Raw genomic sequence first — 24,906 nt, forward strand, 5'->3', positions numbered from 1 at the left:
GATATCTGTTGTTTAAAACCACATATGCTGTGTTTCTGAGAGAGTGTCTAATCCCGAGAGGCAAAAAGTGAGTTGGGCCAGGAAAAGATTTAGGATCATTCAGCTAAATTCTGACACTTCAAATGTAAAAATGACTTTGTTGAGAGCTGCTTGAAGTTTTGTGCATGTTCTCATATACCTAACAAGCTAATGCCAAGTCGTGACAGTCCCTGTCTCAGTCCGTCCCCGAGGCTTTCCGGTAGCTGCCGTCTCCACTCCTCCTGCCTGGTGTAGTGCTCTTCATCCAGAGACAGACGGTCCATGTTCCTTGCCAGGCTTGTGGCTAAGTTGGTGATGGAAGTCAGGGTGCCTAAACAGAAAAGTAAAGTTTACAATGAACAAGTCTGCAGTGGCATTATGAACACTGCTCATAGAGAAAAGGCAGAGGGACTTTTATGGAATAAATCACAGATTTACTGACAAATCTCGTGCTGCACAATAAATGTTTATGTGCTTTCAGCCATGTCGGCTACAAAAAAAGTGAAACAGAGACAACTTTTTTGTGACACATACTGCTTGGATATTTATTTTCTTTCATTTGATTCATTTTATTTATCACACAGGAGAAAATCTCTGTGTGCCATAACTAACTGTGGCAATAACTTGAATTGAAACTGCGTATTTGATAAGATGTGTTGTGGAAGATTCACATGAAAACTCTTCCATATATTACTCTACAAATAAAATAAATAACTGGAACAAAGACTGCAAGCATTATATTGTTACCCTTTGAGATATGTTTGACAAACGAAGTGGTCCCTCTGGAAACTCCACTGACAAAGGCTCCAGGCCCACGTGTCAGGCCCTCATATGGGAGGCGGAAAAAGTCGGACACGCCATTACCGATGCTCCGCACCAAGCTAGCGGGACTGCCCAGGATCTCCAGAGACCCCACAACCCAGCCTGAGACAGACACAGCGTTCTGCATGGTTACATTTGTGGCAAATAACACGACAGAACTGCATCCTATGTGTGAGCATCAACACAAGTCACAGAGTAACCTACAAATTATTCCACATCATGATTATATTTTTAAGAGTTCTTATCTCAGTAATGCATACACTCACAAACACACAGTACGCACTCATGCTCACAGATTCCTGCATGAAATCACACATGTGACAGAGCACAGGATTTACAGCCTCCTACTATCTCACCTCTCTCATTAAACCATAGAGTCCCCTACAGATGGCAGGGCTCATTGATATTTATGCACTGACAACTCCATCACAAAAATCAAATAGTCATTTCTCAAGACGCCAGGCCCCTCTTTGCTCTTATTCTCTGTCAATTTGCACTTGAGTGATGGATTCTAATGGTAGGAAACCTACTCCAGTGGGGCCTGGTGGTTGTTTCTGCTTTATATGGTTTCCCAGTTGTGGTTTTGGTAAAGTATAAAGTCCTGACAGGAGCTGATGTTTACAGGCCTGAGTCATGCTTTTAAACACACACATGCTAGAGTGTATGCAACGATAATGTGTCTATTGTTCCTAAGGCTTTGTATGGACTCACACGTGTGGGCGTATGTCTGATCATACACTGTACATACTCATGTTAATCAGTCCCAGAATGCAATTCTTCTCCGAGCCCCTGTCTTTATGATGACTCAGGAAGAGGAGAAGGCGGTAGGGTGACGTGTTGAAATACGAGCAGAAATGAGGGTTCTAACGAGAGACAGCGGGAAGGAAGCGTCTGGCCAGAATGGTGATTTCTGATGTGGAAATGACTGGGTTAAATCAGACCATGTGTGGAGGCTTTGACTAGACAGGAGGACAGCGCAGGAGAGAGGTATGGAGCTCTAACAGGGCCTGATAAGTCAGCCTTAGACATAGTGACCGCTAACGGATTAACCATAACATACTGCCAACAAACAGGGTGTGAACCATGAGTTACTGGTCAAAACATATGATACACCACTGAATTATGACAATGACGGAATGTAAGTCTTTCTCGGGGCACTGGTGATTCAGGTTTTGCTTCCTGGAGCTTTACAGCGTTCCTGCACTTCTGCCAAAAAGCAGCAGCAGCCCCTGGGTGCATCATTTCAAAGCTCAACTCTAGATGTGCTGAAAACAAACGGTAGAAGATTCTAACTTCCTGTTGAGTTCACGTCATTTCGCAGCTGACACTGAAAATTGTGAGACAAAGGCCATCATATCCAGAATTTAGAAAAAAGTGCATCTAATCTGAATATAAACATTGGTAGCACTGTATCAATGATGAGGCATCAGGTGAATATGAGGCATTTGAGGGCAAAATAAGCTATACAACTTAATCCTGTCTACTACCTACCAGCTCTGAAGAGGGCTCCCGCAGCATAGTGCATGGCCAGAGCATGGACCAGCTGTCTGGCTGTAGTGCAGAGCGGCCCTCTCTCAAAGAGGGAGAAGGAGAGAGGAGTGTGGTCTGAAGCAATGTATAGCTTCAGAGAGGCATGGATGCTAACTAGCAGGTTGACAGGCTGGATGGTCAGCTTCTGCAGTCGCACAGGGTACAGCAGTGCCTGTGCTGACTGGAGAACCTGGATCATAAATAACAATGGTCAAAAGAAATAATTTTCAGACATATTAAATATGCTGTAATGACTGTCAGCAAGCTAAAGGTCCCACAGTGGTAATAAAATAATGAGAATGTAGCAACTAAAAGAGAAAACATTCAGCCTCATCAGTACCTAAATAAAAAGACCATGTGGTGAATATTGCACCTGTTCAGGGAGGGTGGAGGCTGCTCCACATTCTTTGCTCTGCTGGGTCTCTGCTGAGGCAAAAGCATGCGTGGGGATGTAGGTGTGGAACAAAGTCTTAATGTAGTAAACAAAAGTGTCTTCGAGGTAGACTCTGGCAGGGTGGAGCTGGAAGGAGACCTGAAGAAAAAAAACTGTTCTGAGAATGGCTTCTTCAGATTTGTTTGAGAGAAAATAAACTGATTTGGATGAGGAGGTCTCTTAAACACTGTGACAGCTGCTGAAATGGTTTTGAGCATAAAAGGACTTTTTTTTCTTTGCCTCCAGTAAAAATGAAATCATACATCAGCTGTTATGACACTGTGTTGGAGGAGAGAGTGTAGTTAGCAAACAAAAATGCACATAAAGAGATGGGAACAAATCTAACCTCCTCCACTGTGCATCTGTCCCCAGCCAGCGTCATCCTCAGCTGCAGAAAACAGGAGCGTTTGAACTCCTCCAGCGCTTCAGGGGACTTGGTGGGGTTGGCGTCACTACTCCACAGACCCCCGGGTTCAACTCCTCTCTGATCTTGGCACAGTAGCACGGGGAAGTGGAAACTTGCCCGGTTATACAACTGGTTGTCCACTTGTAGACTGGAGCAGTACACCTCGATGAGAGAGGAGTCAGACATCAGAGCTGAGATGGATCCTGCACCCACAGCTAGCTCCGGGGGCAGGGAGGTAGGTGCAGGAGCCAGGCTGATGAGTAGCCTGGTTAACGTGAGTCTCAGAAGCTCCACAGAACTGGTGGGACTGGTGATGTCATCACTTAGCACCATGCTGGCCTCACTCAGGAGGACGCTGACAGACAGTGTGGATGACCTGAAAACAAAAGTGGGGACAACAGAAACTATATTAAAAAAAGAAAAACTGGCATTCACAAATAAAAATATAGCAACAGTCAAAGTAGCCATAAAATTATTTGTCATTTCTTCTGTACAGTCAGGAAACCTTTCCAGCTGGGCGTGTGTATGATGACTGTGATTATTTGTAGAGGATAATAAGGGACCAAACTCATTCGTCTTGCACAGGTGTTTCATGAATTTCCTACCAGAGCACATTAACAAAGATCATTGTCTGAGGTAATTTGTTTACATTTACCTAACATGTGATTATTTTAATATCCTGTTTTGTCAAAATGACAAAGCAGCTTGCATGTGTTGATGTAATGGAATAAAGCTGTAATACTACGTTCTACTGTACAACTAACTACACTCATGACAACACTAGAAGGTTTTATTGCCCTCCTGTGGTGAAAATGATGCCTGTTTCTTCATGTTTAGAGTACTGCATGAAAACATAGCTGTTAACAGTAATCATAAAGCAAATGGAAGTGAACACAGTAAAAGGCACAGGGGTAGATAGCTTGAGGTTAGGAACAACAACATGCACGGTTGATTTCTTGTACTTCAATTATGTAGGCAACATAAATCAGCAACAATAAAAATCACCACCTGTGCACGCATACCTGTTGTGTTGGTTGATTACAGTGTCCACGCTGCCCTCCGGTGCCAGAGACAGAACCAGGGTGCCTCTCTCATACGTCACATCTATGTAGAGGCAGCCAAAGCCTGGCAGAAACACCACCTGCAACAGCAACAGGATCTCAGTGACTAGACACTCATTTTCACCTTAAATTAACTTTGATGAGGAACTTACACTTTTACACAGTCATAGCTCAGCTCAGCGCCCTTTAAACTGCTCTTTGTGTTTGTGTTTCATGTGCATTTCAGAAGTTACATGAATCTCACTTTAACCTAGACCTCTCCTCTCCTCTCAGGTTCAGCGTCAACAGACGGTCATGTGAAGAAAGGAAGCAGATCACTGCTGAATGCTTCGCTAAGCAGTCATAACAAGTCTAGCCTTTTGACTTCTCACCCCTACCACAGAGGTCAAATTCAGACCTCACAGTAACCAGAGACGCAGAGTCTCAACCCCCAGCTCACAGCTGCCTAGACACAACAGTAAACATTACACATACTGCTCCTTAACATTTTGCTAACCCCACTCTATTACCCCAGACCAAAAGTGCTTATGCTGGATCACTATTTAACCCCAGAGCACACACACAATGAAAAACTAATGTTGCGTGAACAAGGTTCTGACATATCCCTTAAACCTTATTTTCATTTCTAATGGATTGGCCATACACAACAAACTTAATTGTTTGTAAGTTAAGTAACTTAATTGTTACTTAACTTAATTGTTAACTTGTTTACCTAATATGAAGCCAATTAAAAAACAAGTGAAAATCAGGGTGCTTGTATTCTAAAACATCAATCACATGTCTGTGACTGGGCTAATTTTCATTACCAGCAAAACATAATGAACTCTGGCTCCATCTAGCTGCTGCCAGGGTTTTGTTATCACTGACATCTGTGATGTTAGGCTGGGAGCATTATGAGCAATTAGGAAGGTAAGAGGTCTCTGTGTGTTTAGGTGACAAGCTCAGATGAGATCGGTCCATCTCTAAGAGGAGGGATGACTGAAGTTTTACATTTCTTCAATTACTACTTTAAACATATAATTAACAGATGGGAAATGTGTGCATTTTGTGTTTAGGGACAGTGAACTACAGTTCATCCTTCATTTATGTATTCTTTTACCTGAGTGCCAAGGCAGTTGATGTCTATGGGATCTGTCCAGTCGGTGGCGCTGTGGTCCGAGGTGCTTTTCAGCAGCAGTGTGGGCAGCATCTCTTTCTGCCTGCACTCTGGGAAACTGGAAAAGTGGTTGTAGAGTTCATGGTGCAGGGAACAGTTAGCAGGCAGAGGTCGACAGTACACCTCAGTCCTTGGAGTTTCTATGAAACAAAGAGAAAAAAAGTATAAGAGAAAAATTGTGAGTTTAACCAGAAGGCGTGTGAAAATGCTCGAGAAGATGTGCCCAGTATAGCCAGAAGTTGCCCTTCCTACCTTTGACATTTTCCTTTAAAAGCAGTGGGATTGGACACTTGTTGTGGATTAGCATGCGTGGACAAGGGTCCTCATTAAGGGTGATGTATGTCACTCCAAGGTGCTCCTGATAGGTCATCACTATCGCTCTGCAAGATATAATAACATAAATATGAAGGGCAGTTTAAAGAAAATTGTTTGAATCGGCACAAAACCGAATGCAAGATATATGAACTCAGCATGGTTGGCTTTTGGGAAATCTCGCTGACAACCAAATGGATGGACAAACAACATCTGTTATGTACCTCCACCTCAGCTCTCACCATAGCAGGGGAATAAACCCATAAATAAACTGTCCACAGACGGCTCATATCCCAACCCTTTCTAACCACACACAGATAAGGGCTCACACACCCAACAACATGTCAAACGTCACATTACTGCTATGTCCATCTGCAGATCTCTGAATGCATCTATGGGCAGAGCCCTAACTGAACCCAGGCATTGGTGCATCATTACTGTATGCGTGTCCATGTTTGTCTTTCTGTTTATAGCTCTGTGTTTCACTACACATACGATTATGCACAAATTCAGAAAATCAAGTAAAGCTGGCCAGTTCATCACCAAAACATAAGAGTGCATCTGTGAAAAAAGAACTCGTCCACTAAGCCATTTATCACTGTTTGTATATATCACTGTGTTCTCAGTCACAGAAAGCCATTCAACCAGCTATCTAAATGGGCTACACTAGACTAAAAGAAGAATAAAGTTAAAAAAAAGAACAGAAAAACAAAAGAGCAAAAGAACCCAAAGAAAATGGCATAAAATTCAGATAGATTAATTTCACAAGAGCAGCCGATAAACTGACAGTGGAAATGTTGAGGGCATTTCTGCTCCTGCTTTGTCTTTAGCATGTAACAAAGTGTAACTAGCTACAGTGTCTCCTCTCTTTATGTCTCGTGCCAGCTGGTGTTCGGTGCCCTACTCTAAATGGACTGTCACGGCCAGCAAACCACAAATGTTCTGCTTCACCCACCTGCTGCTCAGGCCACCCCCTAAGTGTAGTTCCCTGGGAACAGATAAACTCTGCCTGGGGAAGTCTGGCCGGATGGGAGCGGGAAGGCTCCATGCTGCAGATCCAACACCAGCGTCAGGCCTTGGAAACAAGCTGAAGAGCATGTGTTTGAGTGGCAAAGGGAACTCCACCTTTCCCTGGACACTGGTTTGGAGGAGGTCCCAGCATGGCACAGACTTTGGTTTGGCTTGGAACGAATGCTCAGAAGGAAGGAGTGTGAACATGGAGGTCTCTGGTATCTCACAGATCTAGGAAGATGATATAAATATAATAAAAAGTCAGATTAAAGCAGAGAAAAAGATGTTAGAAAAGGGAATGAATGAAAATCAGGGTAAGAATATAAATAAATGACAGCTGGAGGAAAAAGAGGCAAAGAGAGATGGTGAGATGAGCAAATGAGAATAAAGGAGGATAAATGGACAACAATTTCATCAGAAAACAGGATATGAGATGAGACATGAAGGTCAAGAAGAAAAGAAAGACAGAGAGCAAAGAAGATGCAAGTGATTACAATAAAAGATACATGGTACAAGCACATTGTTATTCTACTCTCCCACTGAGCTTAGTGCTAAATTGGTAGCAGAGAAGTCCTGCTGTGCTGGTTTAACAGCCAGTGAGCAGTGTGTAGTATGGGGCTACAGGGATTAGGCCGTAAGCATGATGAATAGACAAACTAGAAAGGCATTCCTAGCCTTGTTTGTGGTCTGTGTTATTGTTAAGCCCATCGCCTGCTCTTTAGTTTCTTAAGCTCTCTGTCTCTTTTTTTAAAGGTTTTTCAGTCAATTAGTGGCAACTGGCAAGCTCTGCCATCCTTCTATAAGGGGATCTGAAAGCTCGTTAAATGACATCACAACATTGTTGCTCTCTTTGGGGACAAGCAGCAGATGAAAGCAGGAAGGAAAACCTGCATCCAATTCTGGGTGTTTGTCTAATGTCCTTATGAAGTGCCGTTGCCACATGGTGAGAACGGTGGAGGGAGAGAGAGAGAGCGAGGGGGGAAACATGATCTGATGGAAAACGGCTTGCAACATCCCAGGGAGGTGTATGTGTTGTAGAACTGGGGGGAGATGTGTGGTTGTAGTGTGCATAGGGAATACAATGTATGTGTGAAGCTTCAGAAACTTGAGCAGGCAGATGGGAGAGACATGATGCAGGGCCATAAACACACTAAAACACACACACACACACACACACACACACACACACACACACACACACACACACACACACACACACACACACACACACACACACACACACACACACACACACACACACACACACACACAGAGGCCTTATGGTTAGAAAGTAGCATTATGAAATGAAACTCTGGGCCAAACATTTACTCTATTTTAGAACTAGAGCTAACAGCTGAGGACTTTGAGACCTGGTCAGGTGTTGTGATGCATGAAATATTATCCCTGTATAGTTTGAAACCTAACATGTTCTAACACTTTGCCAGCATAGGCACAAATAAACAATCTGTATTTCTGTGGTTCACATTTTAACATTAGGCAAAATTCTCCTTTCATTAGGCCAAAGAAGACACCTTCTATATTCTTGTGAAGCTTTATTTGAATCACATTATAAAGTTTACATATTGGAGGCTGAAATCAAAGCATGATTCAGAGAAACCTTCATTCCCTCCTGCTGACTGAAAAAGCACATGTTCAAATTACCTGGTCATCAGTTGCCAGTACATGGTCACTCAGTAGGGGCCTGCAGTGAATGGTGTAAGGAGTGTTGTTGACAAGAATCGCCCTGTCCTCTATCTGTAGGATCTGGATGCCATGTCTCACCACAGATGACACGCAGAACTGACACAGCTACAGAAGAAAGAACAGACAATAAGCTGTCAGCGATAAATGATTAAAGAAAGTAACAACGTTGTTTCTTGTGAGATCTGTAAGTCATCATGTGGTCACGAGGATGATGAACTGTGGATAGATGGCAGGATGGATGCATGCTTTCAAGTTCCAATATTCGGACCCAGGGAAACGGGGAAAGAAATTTCCAAACAAATCCTGGTGAGTGTATAACTGCAGACTTATTTTACAGTTCTTGTGTAACACGAGTGGCACCCGGTGTGGTTTTCTGTTGATGTAGTCAATCTGCTTCAAATGTCAAGGTGTTGTGTGTTTAGAGATGTACTTATTTTTACTTATTTGACTCCGCCTTTCCAGTCTGGCCACTGTCTCTGACCTTGGCATTTTTGCCCAAAGCAAATGATCTTTTCAGATAATTCTCTATAAACCTGGAAGTGTTGTTTGAGGAAATCTAAGTGGATCAGCAGTTTCTGAAATACTCAAATCATCATCATAATCCCACCAAGTTCAAAGTTGCTTACATTTCTTCTCTGTTCTGATTGAATCTCAGCAAAATCAGGTGACCATGTCTACAGGCCTAAATACAGCGAGTTTCTGCCATGTGCTGATTAGACATTTGAGTTGGGGAATATATTACAATTATTACCTCAAAAGTTATGTTTTTTCTTCAACTTGTCCCTCTAATGATTCATCAGATACTTTTATTTTGGTACCATTCTTTTTCTAAGAGAGTAAACAGTTTGGTTTAAACCACCTTATCGCTTTGCTGAAAAAAAGAAAGCAGAAAACCATATAATTCAATAATTGCCAGAAACATATATCCAAAAAACCCCCCTATTAAAAACATGTCTGGACAAATATGTCTAAACTTTGCTTGGATTTAATAAACTACTTTACTTTCCCTGTTTATTGTACACCTCTTCATTCCCCAGTTGGTGACTGTATATTTTAAGGTGTTTCCCTCACCTTCTGTTTACCAGGAAAGGCCCCCAGCGTGATGTCAGCTTCTACATATCCCTCCTCATCCAGAGTGACCACCTCAGAGCTCGATCCCTCCTTCCATCGAGGAGAAGTTAGGTCATGGACTAGTTTCAGGGCTGTAGACTTGTGGACAGTGTTAGTGTGGGCCCAGTAGATACCAATCTGGAAGGCTTCCTGATGGTGATGAACAAGAGTTCAGGGGATAACAAGAAACAGAGAATGAAGGGAGCATCAAAGGTCAACTCAAACCAGACAATATTTACCATCAAAACTGATCTGAATTATATCTGAAGCTGGGACCTAACTCCAAACAGCTCAACTTAGTGCTCCTGCATAGTATTTCATGCAGTCCTCACAAAGATGGAGCTCATAACTTTCATTACTAGTAACTTAGGTGCTCCACAGATGCTTAAGTAACACGCTGATTGTTCATCTGGCTCTGCAGCATGGTGATCAAAACACCAGCCTTCTCCTATTAAACCAATCCGGTGTGAGAGCCGCAGCTGCAACTGTCTTCTCTCGATATGTCGCGCCATGATAAATAGGAGGGTGCCATGGAAACAATGATTTATTTGTTTCTATTTCACAGGCTATTACACATTTACAACTTTTTATTTTGTTTCCTTGTGCTGAACCATATTAGGACTTGTTCTTTGATACACTGCCTTCCCGCTTAGCCCTGGGTTACTGACAGAGAAATGTGCGTATGTGTGTGTTACGTTCCAAAAGGGGGAAAACCATCTGCAGACTGTTCTTTCTGATCTCAGAAGCCAGTGAGAATGCATGCCTGCAGTATACGGTGACAGAGCTTGGCTGCAGTTAAAGACTTAGGCAGGGAATATTGTTGTAATGCAGGTCTGGTGAATGATCTCAGGTTTTGTGCTTATTAGTCAAGGCTGCAATGAGAAAAGAGCTGGTTTCATAATAATCGCTTTAATGCCACAAAGAGACACCCTTGTCCTGATGCATAAATATATATTAGTTGCAATGTTAGGACCATTGTCATGATGTGACAAAGATGTTGGCAAGTACTATACAGACTATTAATGTCTTTCAGGGTAAGAATTAGTTTTACTAGAAAAGTACTTCTGCCTTAAAAGATACATAATAAATGCAAGTTTGACGGGGGTTTTTTTTTTTTTTTTTTACATGTACTCTTACTGATCTTTAAGGCTATGATATAAATCAAGGCCTGAACATTAACTGTTAGCAAAAGATTAAAAAATATGTAACTGAACTGCATTTTGGGAAATACAGAGTCTAAGTAATATAAGGATCTTTTGGGACCTTGGGCCCGCAAATCAGGACACTTCGTCCTTTGGACCTTTGACTTTTTAAACAAGTCCCATAGTCATTGTATTTATTTCTTTTTAAGAACTTATGCTGCAGTACACTACCTTGAAGTTGGGTGGTACAATGACCTTGCCAGCTGGTATCTGCAGTACGATGGTCTCGCCCTCAAAAAGCCAGAGGTCCCATTGGGAATCATTGACCAGCAGTGCCCAGGGGAGCAGCTCCACCAGCAGTGTGTTCAGACCAGGCTTCCAGCAGGATAGTTTCACCTGCATAGGACTGTCCCATTGGGCAAGAGGCTCCAGCACAGACCTGCTGGGAGAAAAAAAAATATTGGAGAAATCACTCTAGTTGAATTTCAGTATAGAGAATTTGATTTGAGGAAATTGATCCACTGAGAGACATGCAAGGCCTATAAAGGCCAGTAGGAACTTTGGTCTTTACTGTAAAAGGATGCAAACTATTTAAGAACTACTGCACCCTATAGGAATTAAATATGTCACCATTTCATGTGCAATTCAGTCAACCCAACTTTATCAGGTGGGCTATTAAAATGGGGGACAGGTCCCTAAAGATGGAAACCTTACATGGTTTAAATCTGACCAGTCTCACATTCAAGATCATCTTCTTGGGCAGCTTCCAGGGCTGCTTCCTGGATGTCTCATTTTAACCACTTCACCTGTGCTTATAATCAGTAATACACTGGTTGTGTATGTCAAACTTGTGCAGAGAGCAAACAAACATCTCCTTCAAACAGATGCCCCCCCCCCCCCCCCCCCCCCCAACACAATCTGCCAGCTTTGTCCACTTCCTGAAAATGAAAATGAAATTGAAGGTTCACCATTTTGCGACATGGAAGGAGATCCAGCACCAACTGCAGAGGCACAAGTGCAGAGACATTCCTCTCAGTTCCACTGAGAGACCTAAGAATAGCAGCTTTGCTGAAAACGGTCCAGTGGTGTATGAGTCACTGACCTCAAATGTGAGATAAGCCAAATTTAAAACTTGAAAGGCTTTTTGGTCTTGTTCTCAGAACTTTTTGATCACACCTTGTACAATGCTGAGCAATAATGTACTGACAGCAGTCACACAGGCTAAACAAATACACACATAAAAGTGGTCTGCAAACACGTTGTGCAATACAAACAGATACAGAGAACAGTTGACAAGACATTTGGGATCACACATGGGCATGTTGAGACACAGACAAACAGGCAGACAGACAGAGCCATTTTTCCACTAATTCACTAACACGGCAGTCATTTCATGGTAATCATCGTCTTGTGAGCCCTAAACAGTGCTGAGTGCCAGAGGAGAGCCAAACAAACTCAGGCTTACTCTGAAGTTCAAAGCCATCAAAGGCAACCCAGTCTTCTCTCTCCCACAAGGCCGCCTGGCCTCTGCTCAACCTACCAACCTGTCATCTCAAACTTGTCACAAACCCAAAGACTGTCTGCAGTGAAACGGGACCAAAAACACTGGGAAACGCTCTTTTTTACCAGTTACTGGTGTTTATGGTAGTGTGTGTGTGGTTAAATACACCACTGACCTTGAGGATGGGGACAAAAAAGTGCAGGGCTCATAAATCATACTACGGTGATCACAAAATTGTAATGGAAAAAATTTGCTCAGCTGGTTCAGTCAAACCCCAATGATCCTGGAGATGAAGGTTTCAAAAATGTGAATTTTGAGAGGCTGTTGCTCTCAAAACACATCCACATAGAGCAGCTTGAGTATACCACTACAATTGTGGAGGTGCCTCACTGCCTTTAAAGGTCCAACAGAGAAAAAAAACATTCACTCCTTTAAACTTCCTTTTCCCTTTTAAGACAAAATATTTACACACTCCCTGCCAAGCGGCTCGGTTGGTGTTAGTTTGGTTTTTCAACTGTGCCAGGGAGACAGAGTGCTATTTCCAAAAAACAAACTCTATCACTATTATCAACATTAAAGAATAATATACAAATTAAACTGTGGCTTTAACTTTCTGTCCAAGTTTTGAGAGTGTTTAAAGACAGCAATCAGAGCTATTAATCCTAATGACATCCCCCTTTTCCCTCAACATTTTTCCTGATGCTCCTTCAGCATAGCAGATTCCCAGATTTAGACAAACTGCCACTTTCTAAGATGGGAAGTGAGCTTTGGCCTTGGACTTTGTCTCTCAGGAAAAAGAGAGAGAGGACTGATTAAAAGAGAAACCTAACACTAACACCACCCGATATCAGCCCTCCACAGACACGCAGTGTGTGACATTTTAAGGTGAGTGATGCGTACGGTGGTGTGAGTATGCAACGCAATGGTATAAGTGTGTATGCACATGTGCTTGGCAACAATCTGTGTGTCTGTTTGCATATGTATCGAGTGTAGAGAAACCAAGGCAACCACAAGCAGACATATGGCCCACAGGTCCAGCAGATCCACTGGGACTCTTTGTAACTTGGAGCCTGTGGGAGAGCATGTGGCTATGTCTCCTACTGCTCCTATCAAGATGATTCCCAGAGTGACATTTGTGGACAGATTTCCATGTGTGTTCTTCCTGATGCTATACGTAAACGGTCCACATTTACACAAGTGCACACATACAAGCGTATATATACACTGGATGCTCTGCAGAGCTGGGCCAAGCCTTAACTGGAAGCAAGGCCGTCTTACTTGTGTGAGAAAGTGGGACTGTGACAGGATGACAGCCTTAATCTCCGGTCTGTGGGGACAGCAGTGGGATTGCCGCTAATGTCTGATGCATGGCTCTGCATTGTCTTTGCAGTTAACCGTTTTATTACGAGAACAAAGAGTGCGCAATAAAAAGAGGCTTCTCTCATTAAAGGCTCGCTTGCACAACTCTCTGCTTTGAGGAGGAATGCTGTAAGAAGCTGGGCATTAGAAAAATAACACACTGGAGGGTTGCATTGAAAACTGTATTATGAAATGTTAAATTTAATGCTGGCCACAGAAGAGCCATAACAGGGATGAAAAAGAATTATTGACGCTACTTATTAAACAGATCACGAGCTGTCTTAAACTGGAAAAAAAAAAAAAAAAATTGTTCTTCAGTAAGAAAATGAAACAAGAAATTCTGTCAGCAAAGGAATACTCATAGCACTTTATTATGTTTATCCTCACAAACATATTTCCCACATACAAATCAAAGCCTTGCTCAGAGTACCTGTCAGCATCTTTGATGACGTAAGGCCATGGTGGCTCAGTGGTTGTCTTGGGACCATAGAAATCAGCCAAGATGTTTTCTGGGTTGTCCCCATTTCCGGTCTTGTTCAGTATTTGCTTGATTAGGCTGGTGGAGATGGGCACAGCGCAGTGCGAAGCATCTTCATCCTCTCTGAGGGAGAAAGCACAAACTCAAAATCATTGCAATTAGGAGATATAAAGTTGAGTGAAAGTGTGAGCTGGCTTGGCAGCATGTTATTTTACACCAGAAATAATTCATATATAATTTTTTCACAATGAAGGCAGACATCCTTTGACAACATCTGACTTTTCCCATTGTTCTTCTCAGTACTATTGAGGTGACCCCAAGCTACACTTCACTTTTACCCTGAAACCTTGAAGTGGGTTCAATCTGCCTTTCGTTATGGAATCCTCTTCATGACATGCAGTCTTTTCTTACAAACACTAACTCACAAAGATCAGACAAAAAGCTAAATGGCAGTAAATAATCCCATTGAATACCTAGGTCCCAGACACTGGTCAATTATGGCTTTGCAACAACAAGGGGAAAAAAATCCAAACAGTGTAATAGCTTCTTCTCTTTCTCTGGGCAGCATCCAGTTCCACTTGGCTAAAGCAAAGCAGCCCCTTACCCCAGAGCAGTAGTTTATTAATAGAGCCCATTGTGCTATAAAGGGAACACAGGGGCTATTGCTTATGGATCTGGGGCGAGACAGAGGAGAGGGACAAGGTGTTGACAGGAAGCTTTTCATCCAGAGCAGTTCCTGAGGGGAAAAACTGGAAGAGGCTTCTGATTGTAACCCTTCATCTTCTAATGTGGTGGCCAGTATGAGGAGAGCAGGACATAAGAGTTCTGGTTAAGACTTGTCTGTGTCTCTTGTGCACAGACCACAGTTCTGCTCTCTACCTCGTCCATTAGAGCCCACAAGTATGTGTAATTACAGGAAGGAAAGATGAGCTGTTGACCAGCTAACAGACTGGATCTGTCCTAGGGGTTTGGGTTTGGGTGAGGGGGGTGAGCTTGTGTGCATCTGTACAAAATGTGTGTATGTTTACAACTGTGGCTTGTAGTGTGTGTTTGTGAGGATGGAGAGGGATGAGGGATGGATTGAGCTGCAGGGGACAAGAGAGGAGAGTATGCGAGTTTGTGCGGTTTGAAACGGTTTAGACAGGGGACAGATCGTAAACACAAGGAGCATTGTGGTCGCAATCTAGAAAGACAAGACACTTAGTTCTTTCTGAGCTTGCTTTTTGCGCGACTGAAATGGATTTATCTACCAAATACATTCCCAGTCACTGTACAGCCACTGCGGTTCCTTTATGGCAGCTGAAATCAAAACAAACTTTGTGACCAGATATCTAAACACAACAGTTACAGAAAAAAAAAAAATTCTCTCAGAGAGAGTCAATTACACTCAACGTTTACCCTGTTTATTCCGATCACCACGAGCTGCTACCAAAATGTTCATTTTTTTTCTCCCCGCTATGTATTTGCCTAAAACAACTTAAATTGCAGTTGTACAGATAACAAATATAGTAGAAACAACAACAAAGCAATACATGCGTGTGGTAGCTATTTCCCCTGGGGCCACACAGGCTGAAACATAAACACTTCTGTTACTGAACGACACTGTGGACCAAAGCAAATGCCATCTGCATATATATGACATGAAATGAGGTGTAGTGGTGATGTTAGGCCATAAAGATAAAATTCAATGCATTTCTTAGCATTCCTTTTATGGATAGATTCTGATGACACCAAGATTTTTGATTCCACTAAGTAGAGCCTACAATGATAAATTGTATAATAATGGTATGGGTAATATGAGTGAGTGCAAACACATAAAGACAAACTGGGAAGAGTTAACAGGCGCAGTAGTGATGTATGTGACAGACTCTGCCCATGATGAAGCGCTATCTCTCACACTTATACTGGCACATAGCTAACCGAGACAATGACAGGCAGACCACACACAGACATTGAGCTAGTGCACATACATGACTCATCTCATGCAAACACACATATTACTTCTGTTGCACACATGCGTGCACAAAATTGAATATGTTGTTGGATTGCATTTACTGTGGCATCATTTTGATAAATTCATACAATGCCACAACATTTATTTCTAATCAGACATGCATACAATTTTTTGTGACAAACTTGTAATGATGATGGACGATGGACCACTAAAATTTTCTCCAGGACATCCCAAAGATTTTTAAATGGGGTTAAGGTCTGGGCTCTGTGGAGGCCTGCCAATGTGTAAAAATGATGTCTCATGCTCCACTCTTTCATAATTTGAGCTCAACAAATCTTGTCATTGTCATTTGGACTTTACCTTACAATTAGGAAGAAAAAAAATCCTCTGCTGGAAAAACCCAGTCATTCAATACATCATTTTTAAGCACATCACATTACTGTACCTACACCTCCAATCCAATAGAAGGCTGTTATTTGCTTAGTTAGACTTTTTTGGTTGGGTAGTGTACAATAAATGACTAAAACAACTAAATTGGCTGCTGGAAAGGAACCAGTTTGGTTAAGACTAGATGACAAAGATCAAATTGAAGGTTAAGTTGCCTAGTAGCAAGAGCCTGCCTCCATCATTAGGAGCTGTCAGATGTGCTGAAATGTACAGAAAGAGTAGCGTTTCTGTGATGCTGAGGTGCAAAATAGCTGAAAGTGTTTTATAGATCTTAAGCATGAGTTATTGGACATTATTTGGACTACTATGTACTATCAACCAGTGCATGCATATATATATATATATATATTTTTTTTTTTACCTGGCTTGGAAAGTGAGGTGGTGAGTGAGGTCAGCTTCAGTGTTCAACAGGGGCTCCTGATGACCCTGTCCACGTATTAGCTGGCTTTCTCGCAGTCCAAGGCTCCTCTTCTCTATATGAACAATTAGGGGGTCTGGCAGGTGGCTCCTCATGACAAACAGTGGACTGAAAACCACCTGGAGCATGGTTTTTATACAGAACAATCATTGAAAAGATGAACTGATGAGTACAGGCCTGAATCAGGACAAACACTTTCAAAAATGTAATGATGTTAACCTTAAGTGTTTGATAAGAAGTTGGTTCCCAAAGACCCTATAAGAAGGTCTACAATATGCTGTAGCATGTAACAAACACAGTTTTGGTGTAACAACTGCATGTACAAATAAAAAGAAATAAGGATGTTCTGAAGTGCAGTAATCTATGATATGTTGCTGTCATTACCTCAAGAGCTTAATAAACTGTTGATAAACTGATGCCTAAATTTCTGTGCGTGTGTGTGTGTGTGTGTGAGAGAGCGCGTGCTCACCAGTCTTTGTTGCATGTGAGAGTCGGGTTCGATTGTGATGAGAGTGCACCAGACATAAAGCAAAGAGCCACTGGAACAGGGTACCTGAAAGGAGACAAACTAGCTGTGATCTAGTTACTCATTATTAAGCCTACAGTCCAATCCAAAATCCACTGACAGAAGATATCTATACAAAAGAAATACAACCCCAATTCCAACAAAAAGTTAGGACACTGTGTATAATGTAAAAAAACAAAAAACTGAAATCAATAATTTAAAAATATCATCCATATTTTATTAACAACAGAACATAGAAAACACATCAAATGTTTAAACTAAGAAAATGTGTCATTTTAAGAAAAATATTAGCTTGTTTTAAATTTGATGCCAGCTACCCCTCTCAAAAAGTTGGGACAGGGTCGACAAAAGGCTGGAAAAGTAAGTGGTACTAAAAAGAACCAGCTGCAGGAACATCTTGCAGCTAATTAGGTTAATTGACAACAGGTCAGCGACATAAATGGGTATAAAAAGAGCATCTTAGAGAGGCAGCGTTTCCCAGAAGTAAAAATGGGCACTAGTTCACCAATCTCCAAAAGAATGTGTCTATAAATTGTGGAATAATTTCAGAATAATGTTGTTCAATGTAAAATTCTGAAGATTTTGAATATTTCATCATCTGCAGTACACAATATCATCAAAAGATTCAGAGAATCCGGAGAAATCTCTGCGCAAGGGACAAGGCTGAAAATCAATACTGGATCCCTGCAATCTTCAGGCGGCACTGCAATAAAAACAGACTTGATTCTGTCATGGAAATGACTGCATGGGCTCAGGAACACTTCCAGAAATCAGTGTCTGTGAACACAGTTCACCGTGTCATCCACAAATACAGGTCAAAGCTCTGTCATGCAAAGAAGAAGCAATATGTAAACAAGACCCAGAAGTGCAGCTGTCCTGTCTGAGACAAAGCTCATTTAAAATGGACTGAGGCAAAGTGGAAAACTGTTCTGTGGTCACATGAATTGAAATTTGAAATTCTTTTTGGAAAACATGGATGCCACGTTGTCCAGACTAAAGGGGAGAGGGACCATTGCATGTTGTTATCAACATGCAGTTCAAAAGCTCGTATCTCTGTGATGGTATGTGGGTTTCTACGGAATTGGCAGCTTACACATCTGGAAATGCATCAGCAACGCTAAAAGCTACTTGCAGGTTTTAGAGCAACATGTGCTCCATTCCAGACGACTTTTTCAGGGAAGGCCTTGTGCAAGACAATGTTGAACCACATACTGGATCTACTATAACAGCATGGCTTCATAGTAGAAGAATCTGAGTGCTGAGCTGTCCCGCCTGCAATCCAGACTTTTCACAATTGAAAACATCTGGCACATAATGAAACAAATGACAAAGAAAACCCAGGACTGTCCTCCATCAGACAAGACTGGGACAGAATTGCTCTCCTCGGTTTCCAGACAGTTATGAACTGCTTTTTTAAAGAAGAGGGGATGTTACTTTTTTTTTTAATTAAAATGCTACATTTTCTCAGTTTTTATTGTGAATAACATATGGTTTATGAGATATGCAAATAACTGCATTCGGTGTCCTAACTTTTTTTTGGATTTGGGGTTATATTATACTTGGGTGGATATAGTATTTTTAATACTTGCAATATAGTATATTCAAGTTATTTCAAAAACTAAAGAAAAAAGACTGACAGATCAAGGACACTTACAAAGAAACTTGTTTGTCTGTGGTTATGAAGTGAAATATGGATAATCTGATGGCTTAAATGCCTTTGCTGCCTCTTACCCCATTGACATGATGTTTATTGCCCCCATCAGTAATGCATTATCATGTTTTGTCCTAAAAATCTTTGTTTCTTGGCTTCTTCCAGTAGTTAAACGTTAAGTCTCCCTAAAGCCCTGCAACACAATACTATGGCTGAGGCGACTGACAACTGTTAGTGCCAGATAATGGGCCATTACAGTCAGTTAAATCTTTGTAAGATTTAAAGGCTGAGAATGTGCCCACCAAACACTAAGCACTCTTAATGTGTCACTGGTGTTTGTCCCATTTACTCTTCACTCCTCATTAAAGTCTTGGGATGCCAAGTCACATTACAAGCGGTCTAGTTTATGACAGACTGGGGAGTTCATTTACTGGTAAGGTCAGCAGAGTGGAGCAAAGAGACAGGGTGAACATTCAGTTTTAATATATAGACTCTTGCAAAACAGACTTATTCGGATGAGGGAGTAAAATTTTGGCAAACAAATTCTCTCCAGTTCTGATCAACTGAAAAACACTCACCACTGGGACAAAGTCATGACGACCTTCTGTGCGTTCTCAAAAGTAAAGCACAGGAGTATAAAAAATGCTGAAAATAAGATTTAAGGATGAGGAAGGTGAGATATGAAAATGAAGATACCTCAGATGGATTACTGATATGGAGAATCATCAGAGAGATGAGAAAAAAAACACTGAAAGGGGAGGGAGGTAGGACAGGTGGACAGGCTTGATGCCAGAAGATGAAGTAAAGAAAGGAGTTAACTAGAAGATAGATGAGTGAGCCAGTGTGTGGGTGAAAGAGTAAAAGGCAGGGAGGAAACAAGAGAGTGAAATGGCAGGAGACAGGCACAGATAGAGAGATCTAAGGACCCAGCTACTAGTCCAGGCAGCTCTCTCATTTGGAGCCAAACGTCCATATGTGTAATAAATGGCTGATCTTAGGAAAAGAGATAACAGTGGATGCTGACGTGCAGTTGGAGCACCCCCCCCCCCCCCCCCCCCCCCCCCCCACAGAAGCTGGAGTGGTAGATGGCTAGCTGTTAACAGCATGAGGCTTATAAATAAAGAAAAGAGAGGGAGACAAAGAATGACAGTAAAACAAAAATAAAGAACAAATACAAGAACAGCAGGGAAAAAAGTACAAGAAAAATAAAGACCAAGAACAAGAACAGCAGGGATGGAGCTGGCGCTAATCCAGTGGTGTGAAAGTGCCTTCAAAGGCTTTCCACGTGCCCACATATCAGCTAGTGTTTCCTGTCTACGGTTAACGTTGTTATGAGAGAGCATAAACAGTATTTTCTACCTCTCAACATGGCTGGGTTATGGGTTGCAGGGCCTTTGTAAGCCTATCTGAGGGGAAGATCTCAATCTGTTCTCTAACAGTGAGTAGCAGCATGGAAGCTCTGCCACTGTGGCCACCCAGGAGAAGAGGATCCGGTCACAGTTGGTGGTCCAGTCACCGGCTCCAAACATGTTGTGTGGATGGAGAGCCAGTCAGAAGTGGTGGTGTGAGCAATGTGTGAGTATAACTGTGTTTGTATGGCTAGCATATCCAGCAGCTTGCATTTGGACAATTCCGCGCACAGTGGAGCTGTACATGTGTGCATTTTAATCTGCTAGTATACACACACAGTGCTGTTATCAAACACAGCTTTACTTTACATTACAAGCTTAACTGGATATGTGGAGAGTTGACTTAGAGCTCATGTTCTGCCTGTGTTATTTTACCTGTACAACAAAGCTGCTGCTGCCCTTGTCCCTCCTTTCCAGCTGAACATCCTGGGACCATTCTTCATCTCCTCGAGCCCTTACACACAACTCCGTCATCTCTGCATCTTCCAGCACATAGGACGGCAGCTTGGCTCCTGCTTCTAGGCAGTCACAGTATTCCCTGACAATCGTCTGACTATCAGGCCCCACATAGTGCTGCACCACTCGCAGCTCAATGTCCTGAGTCAGGTAGCTGCACATCACCTGCCGCCCACAGATTATTACCTGGAGGAGAAGGTTACATGACAGAATTGCCCCAATTAGAAATAACAATGTTTTAAAGTCAGTGCAGTTTTTATAGTGCATTATAATATTCTATACTGATGGGATCAGTTTTCAGAAAATTACAGAGATTTTTAAAAAATGCCTTCCAACTGAGATCAGCTTTGACTTTTACAGGGCAACTGGTGCCTCACTTCCTGACAGTTTAGGGTCATTAACAATTCATATACATCCCCATTTCTACAAGTTGGGACATTGTGTTACATTGAAATAAATATAGAATGTGATGATAACATCAGAACAAAAGAAGAAGATTTCTCAGTTTCAACAGTTGATGTTTTCTTGCAGTATTTTTGGTTTAAATCAGGGGTGTCCAAACTTGCTTAACCCTCTTAATTGGAGGGGAAGGCGAAATGTTAAAAAAGTAACTTAAAGGGCCAAATTGTATGTTATTTTTGACATCAATTTGCGGACTGGAAGTGGGCGGGGCTGGAAGCGGCCCATGGGCCGCAAGTTTGGACTCCCCTGGTTTAAATGATAAATCACTGCGTTTGGACTTTAATTTGCATTTTATGAATGGAAAGTGAGTGGAACGTAATCACATATGTGTACACGTACATGTACGTACACACACACACACACACACACACACACACACACACACACACACACACACACACACACACACACACACAGAGCAACCAGTCAGCTCTCACCTGTGTGTGGAACATCAAATTGTGCTTAGAACTGATTGTTTCCAATATTTTCTGTGCATGTTTATGTATTTGCATGTACGTGCATGGCTGTGTTGGCGAATGCTAATCTTGGAGAAAACAATCTCGACTCTTAATTTAAAAAAAAGGAAAATCTTTCCAACCCTCCTTTTTTGCTTTACATTCATTTATACAGTCATGTGAAAAAGCAAATTTCACAGGAATCTGCAGAGTTCTGTGAAAAACTAAGTACACTCCATGATTCAGTAGCTTGTAGAACCATCTATAGCAGCAATAACTTGAAGTAATGTTTTTTTGTATGACTCAACCCATCTCTCAAATTTCTGTGGAGGAATTTTGGCCCATTTTTCTTTACAATGTTACTTCAGTTCATTGAGGTTTGCGGGCATTTGTTTATGCACAACTCTCTTAGGATCCTACCACAGCATTTCAGTCAGGTTGAGGTTTGGACTTTGACGGGGTCATTGCAGCACCTTGATTCTTTTCTCTATCAGCCATTCTGATTTAGATTTGCTGCTGTGCTTGGGATCACTGTCCTGTTGCATGACCCAATTTGGGCCAAGCTTTAGCACATGGATGGTTGTGACTCTAGAATACTTTAGTAACGCCATCACCGTACTTTACAGTGTGTATGAGACGTTTGTGCTGATAAGTTGTGTTTGATTTTCACCAAAATGGGTGCTATGGATTATGGCCAAAGTTAAAAGAGAATTGTTCCAGAAGTCTTGTGGGTTGTTCAGATGTAACTCTGCAAATGTGCTGTGCTGACTTTATCCTTTTAGAGAGAGAAGGCTTTCTCCTGGCAACCCTTCCAAAAAAGCCATACTTGTTCAGTCTTTTTCTAATTGTACTGTCATGAATATTTAACATGCTAACTGAGGCCTGTAGAGTCTGAGGTGTAGCTCATGTTTTTTTTTTTTTTAAATCAGTTTCCCTGAACATTGAATTGTCTGACCTTGGGGTGAATTCACTGGGCCATCCACTCCTGGGAAGATTGTTGCATTGTGTTAACACACACCTGAATACTCCAGGCCTGGTGGTCATACTGTACATGTTGATGATCAGGTTATTCAAGAGCATTTGATTAGCAGAACATAGCTGCTTCTTCCCCTCTTGATTCCTATGGAAGCTGTAAGGGTGTACTTAGTTTTTCACAGGACTGCATAGAGTCCTTTTTTCATCTGAATGAACAGACACACAATCATGTCAGCAGCTAGCTGAAAAACACACACACCAAAAATGAGAGAAAGCTGGTTTTAGAGAGAAGAAGAAGAAGGATTGTGATATTTGATGTACCTCTCTTACTCTCTCTTACATTTAAAGTAATGGAATCAATGTGAATCTTCACTCACTGTTTTCATGTTACTGATGAATCACTCATCAAAAAATAATCAATGATTATGTGATCCTGACAGTAATTATCAGTAGCAGGCCTAATGTACATGTGTTACTAATTTGTGTGCCCATGCAATTAAAGAATATATGCATATACAGATGCATGTGCTTATGGCGCTGTATGACAGAGACTTATATAAACTTTACTTTTTAAACTTGGTGCCAATATGAACAATAGAGAGGTTGTTACAATAAAAGGCCATAGAGAAGCAGAAGAGAGGGAGAGGACAACATGATGTTGAACCCCACTCCTCCCAAAAGAAAACACAGACTGAGGTATACTCATGCATTTCTCTCTAGTGGCAGCTGCTCTCCTATTCTGAGACTTTTTGTTGTGAATTGGATATGACCAATGCTCATACTCTATCACTGAATTCAATGGAAACAAGATGTAATCAAAGTTTGGGACAGATGGTAGAAGGAATGTGAGAAGCTGAGTCTGTTTTGTCTGGAGGATGAGTGGGAGATGTGTGTGACACTTGACACTGTTTACATAACAAAGTGTCACAGCTACAATCTGATGGCATCTCTGCATTTTCAGGAATACAGCAACTCTGCTTTTTATTTGTGGAAAAATTCCAACATGATTCATTCCTTTTCTTAGTGCAAAAAAAGACAGTTAGTGTATGTATTTGGTTTATGCTGGTTTATGATTTGCTGTGATCTTCTGTGTGGATTGATGGGACACATTGTGTTTTTGGATGGCTTGAAGTTCATAAGCTTTTGTTTTATTGCTATAAAACAGATCACAAAAACTGACAAAGACAGTCTGTTGTTAGCTAAGCAACTACTAAATCATAACATACAAAAGGGGGGTGGGGGGGTGAGATTAAAAAGCACTCATCCTGAAATAAGCGCTGGGAAAAAGGCCAGGCTTTGTGTCACATAGAAGAAATCAACAGGCATAATGCAGCAAACATGTTCCTGCTTTCAGTGTAAATGTTTAACAGGTTAGCAGCAAGATAATCTGCAGGATCCCTATAGTCTTGATTATGTTGAAACCTCTGGTCCTGTTTTGTTACTGTGGTGTATCTGGGCCATAAATCATTGCCTGTCAATTATAAAGAGTCTTATGCCTGGAATTTTTTACAAATTAAATCTGGGGGTTGGTAATGCTGTACACCATCTCTCCTTTTATCGCTACAGCTAATTGTAAAGACTTGGCTACATCTACTCAGATTAACTCTGATGCAACTACAAGAAAAGTAAGATGTTTAACTTTTTTGTAATTTGACCTTCATCGGAAAATATCAAACATAATAACTACATGACAACTGAGCAAATTTCTCATGGTATCTTTTTTTTCTTTTCTCAAAGCTTTTATTCAAGGATTTTTAATTAAAACAAATATGATCAATACAATTAAACAAACCAGTAAATCTGTAATTAGTAAAACTGACAGTACCTGTTTCTGGACACCGCTGAGCTGCGTGACCTTGATGATGAGTGAGGCGGTGCGTCCCTTGTACTGAATGGTTCTAAGTAGAGTCCCTACATTGTCCACACTGAAGGCCTCTGACCAGCGCCAGTTCCCCCATCCCTCGATGCAGATGTGCAGCAGCTGCAGGATAGCACAGAGCAGAATATACACACAAAAACAGAGACAGAAGTTAGCAGACATCAGAGGTTAGTCTTCTTGCCCTTTATTTACCCCGATCAAAAGGCAAGTAAACAACAGGACTCTGTTTGG

The 24,906-nt window shown here is 41.6% G+C and overlaps 1 protein-coding gene across 2 annotated transcripts in view; it reads right to left on the reverse strand.

The window, feature by feature from the left end:
* Positions 1-24,906, reverse strand: part of vps13b (vacuolar protein sorting 13 homolog B) — a 313,875-nt gene that overhangs the window by 5,593 nt on the left and 283,376 nt on the right. The window contains exons 47-63 of one of the 2 annotated variants that reach the window (XM_030749245.1): positions 24,622-24,777; positions 20,824-21,090; positions 17,332-17,415; positions 16,806-16,981; positions 13,996-14,166; positions 10,937-11,144; positions 9,525-9,713; positions 8,412-8,558; positions 6,694-6,980; positions 5,679-5,806; positions 5,370-5,566; positions 4,232-4,350; positions 3,150-3,585; positions 2,744-2,902; positions 2,332-2,560; positions 766-942; positions 179-349 (exon numbers count right to left, since the gene is read on the reverse strand). In XM_030749245.1, coding sequence (XP_030605105.1) covers positions 179-349; positions 766-942; positions 2,332-2,560; positions 2,744-2,902; positions 3,150-3,585; positions 4,232-4,350; positions 5,370-5,566; positions 5,679-5,806; positions 6,694-6,980; positions 8,412-8,558; positions 9,525-9,713; positions 10,937-11,144; positions 13,996-14,166; positions 16,806-16,981; positions 17,332-17,415; positions 20,824-21,090; positions 24,622-24,777 — 3,301 coding nt within the window. Of the gene's footprint in view, positions 1-178; positions 350-765; positions 943-2,331; positions 2,561-2,743; positions 2,903-3,149; positions 3,586-4,231; positions 4,351-5,369; positions 5,567-5,678; positions 5,807-6,693; positions 6,981-8,411; positions 8,559-9,524; positions 9,714-10,936; positions 11,148-13,995; positions 14,167-16,805; positions 16,982-17,331; positions 17,416-20,823; positions 21,091-24,621; positions 24,778-24,906 lie in introns of both variants that reach the window. The other variant, XM_030749244.1, reaches the window with a different exon arrangement.

The sequence above is a fragment of the Archocentrus centrarchus genome, chromosome 16, assembly GCF_007364275.1.
Source record: "Archocentrus centrarchus isolate MPI-CPG fArcCen1 chromosome 16, fArcCen1, whole genome shotgun sequence".
Lineage (NCBI taxonomy): Eukaryota > Metazoa > Chordata > Actinopteri > Cichliformes > Cichlidae > Archocentrus > Archocentrus centrarchus.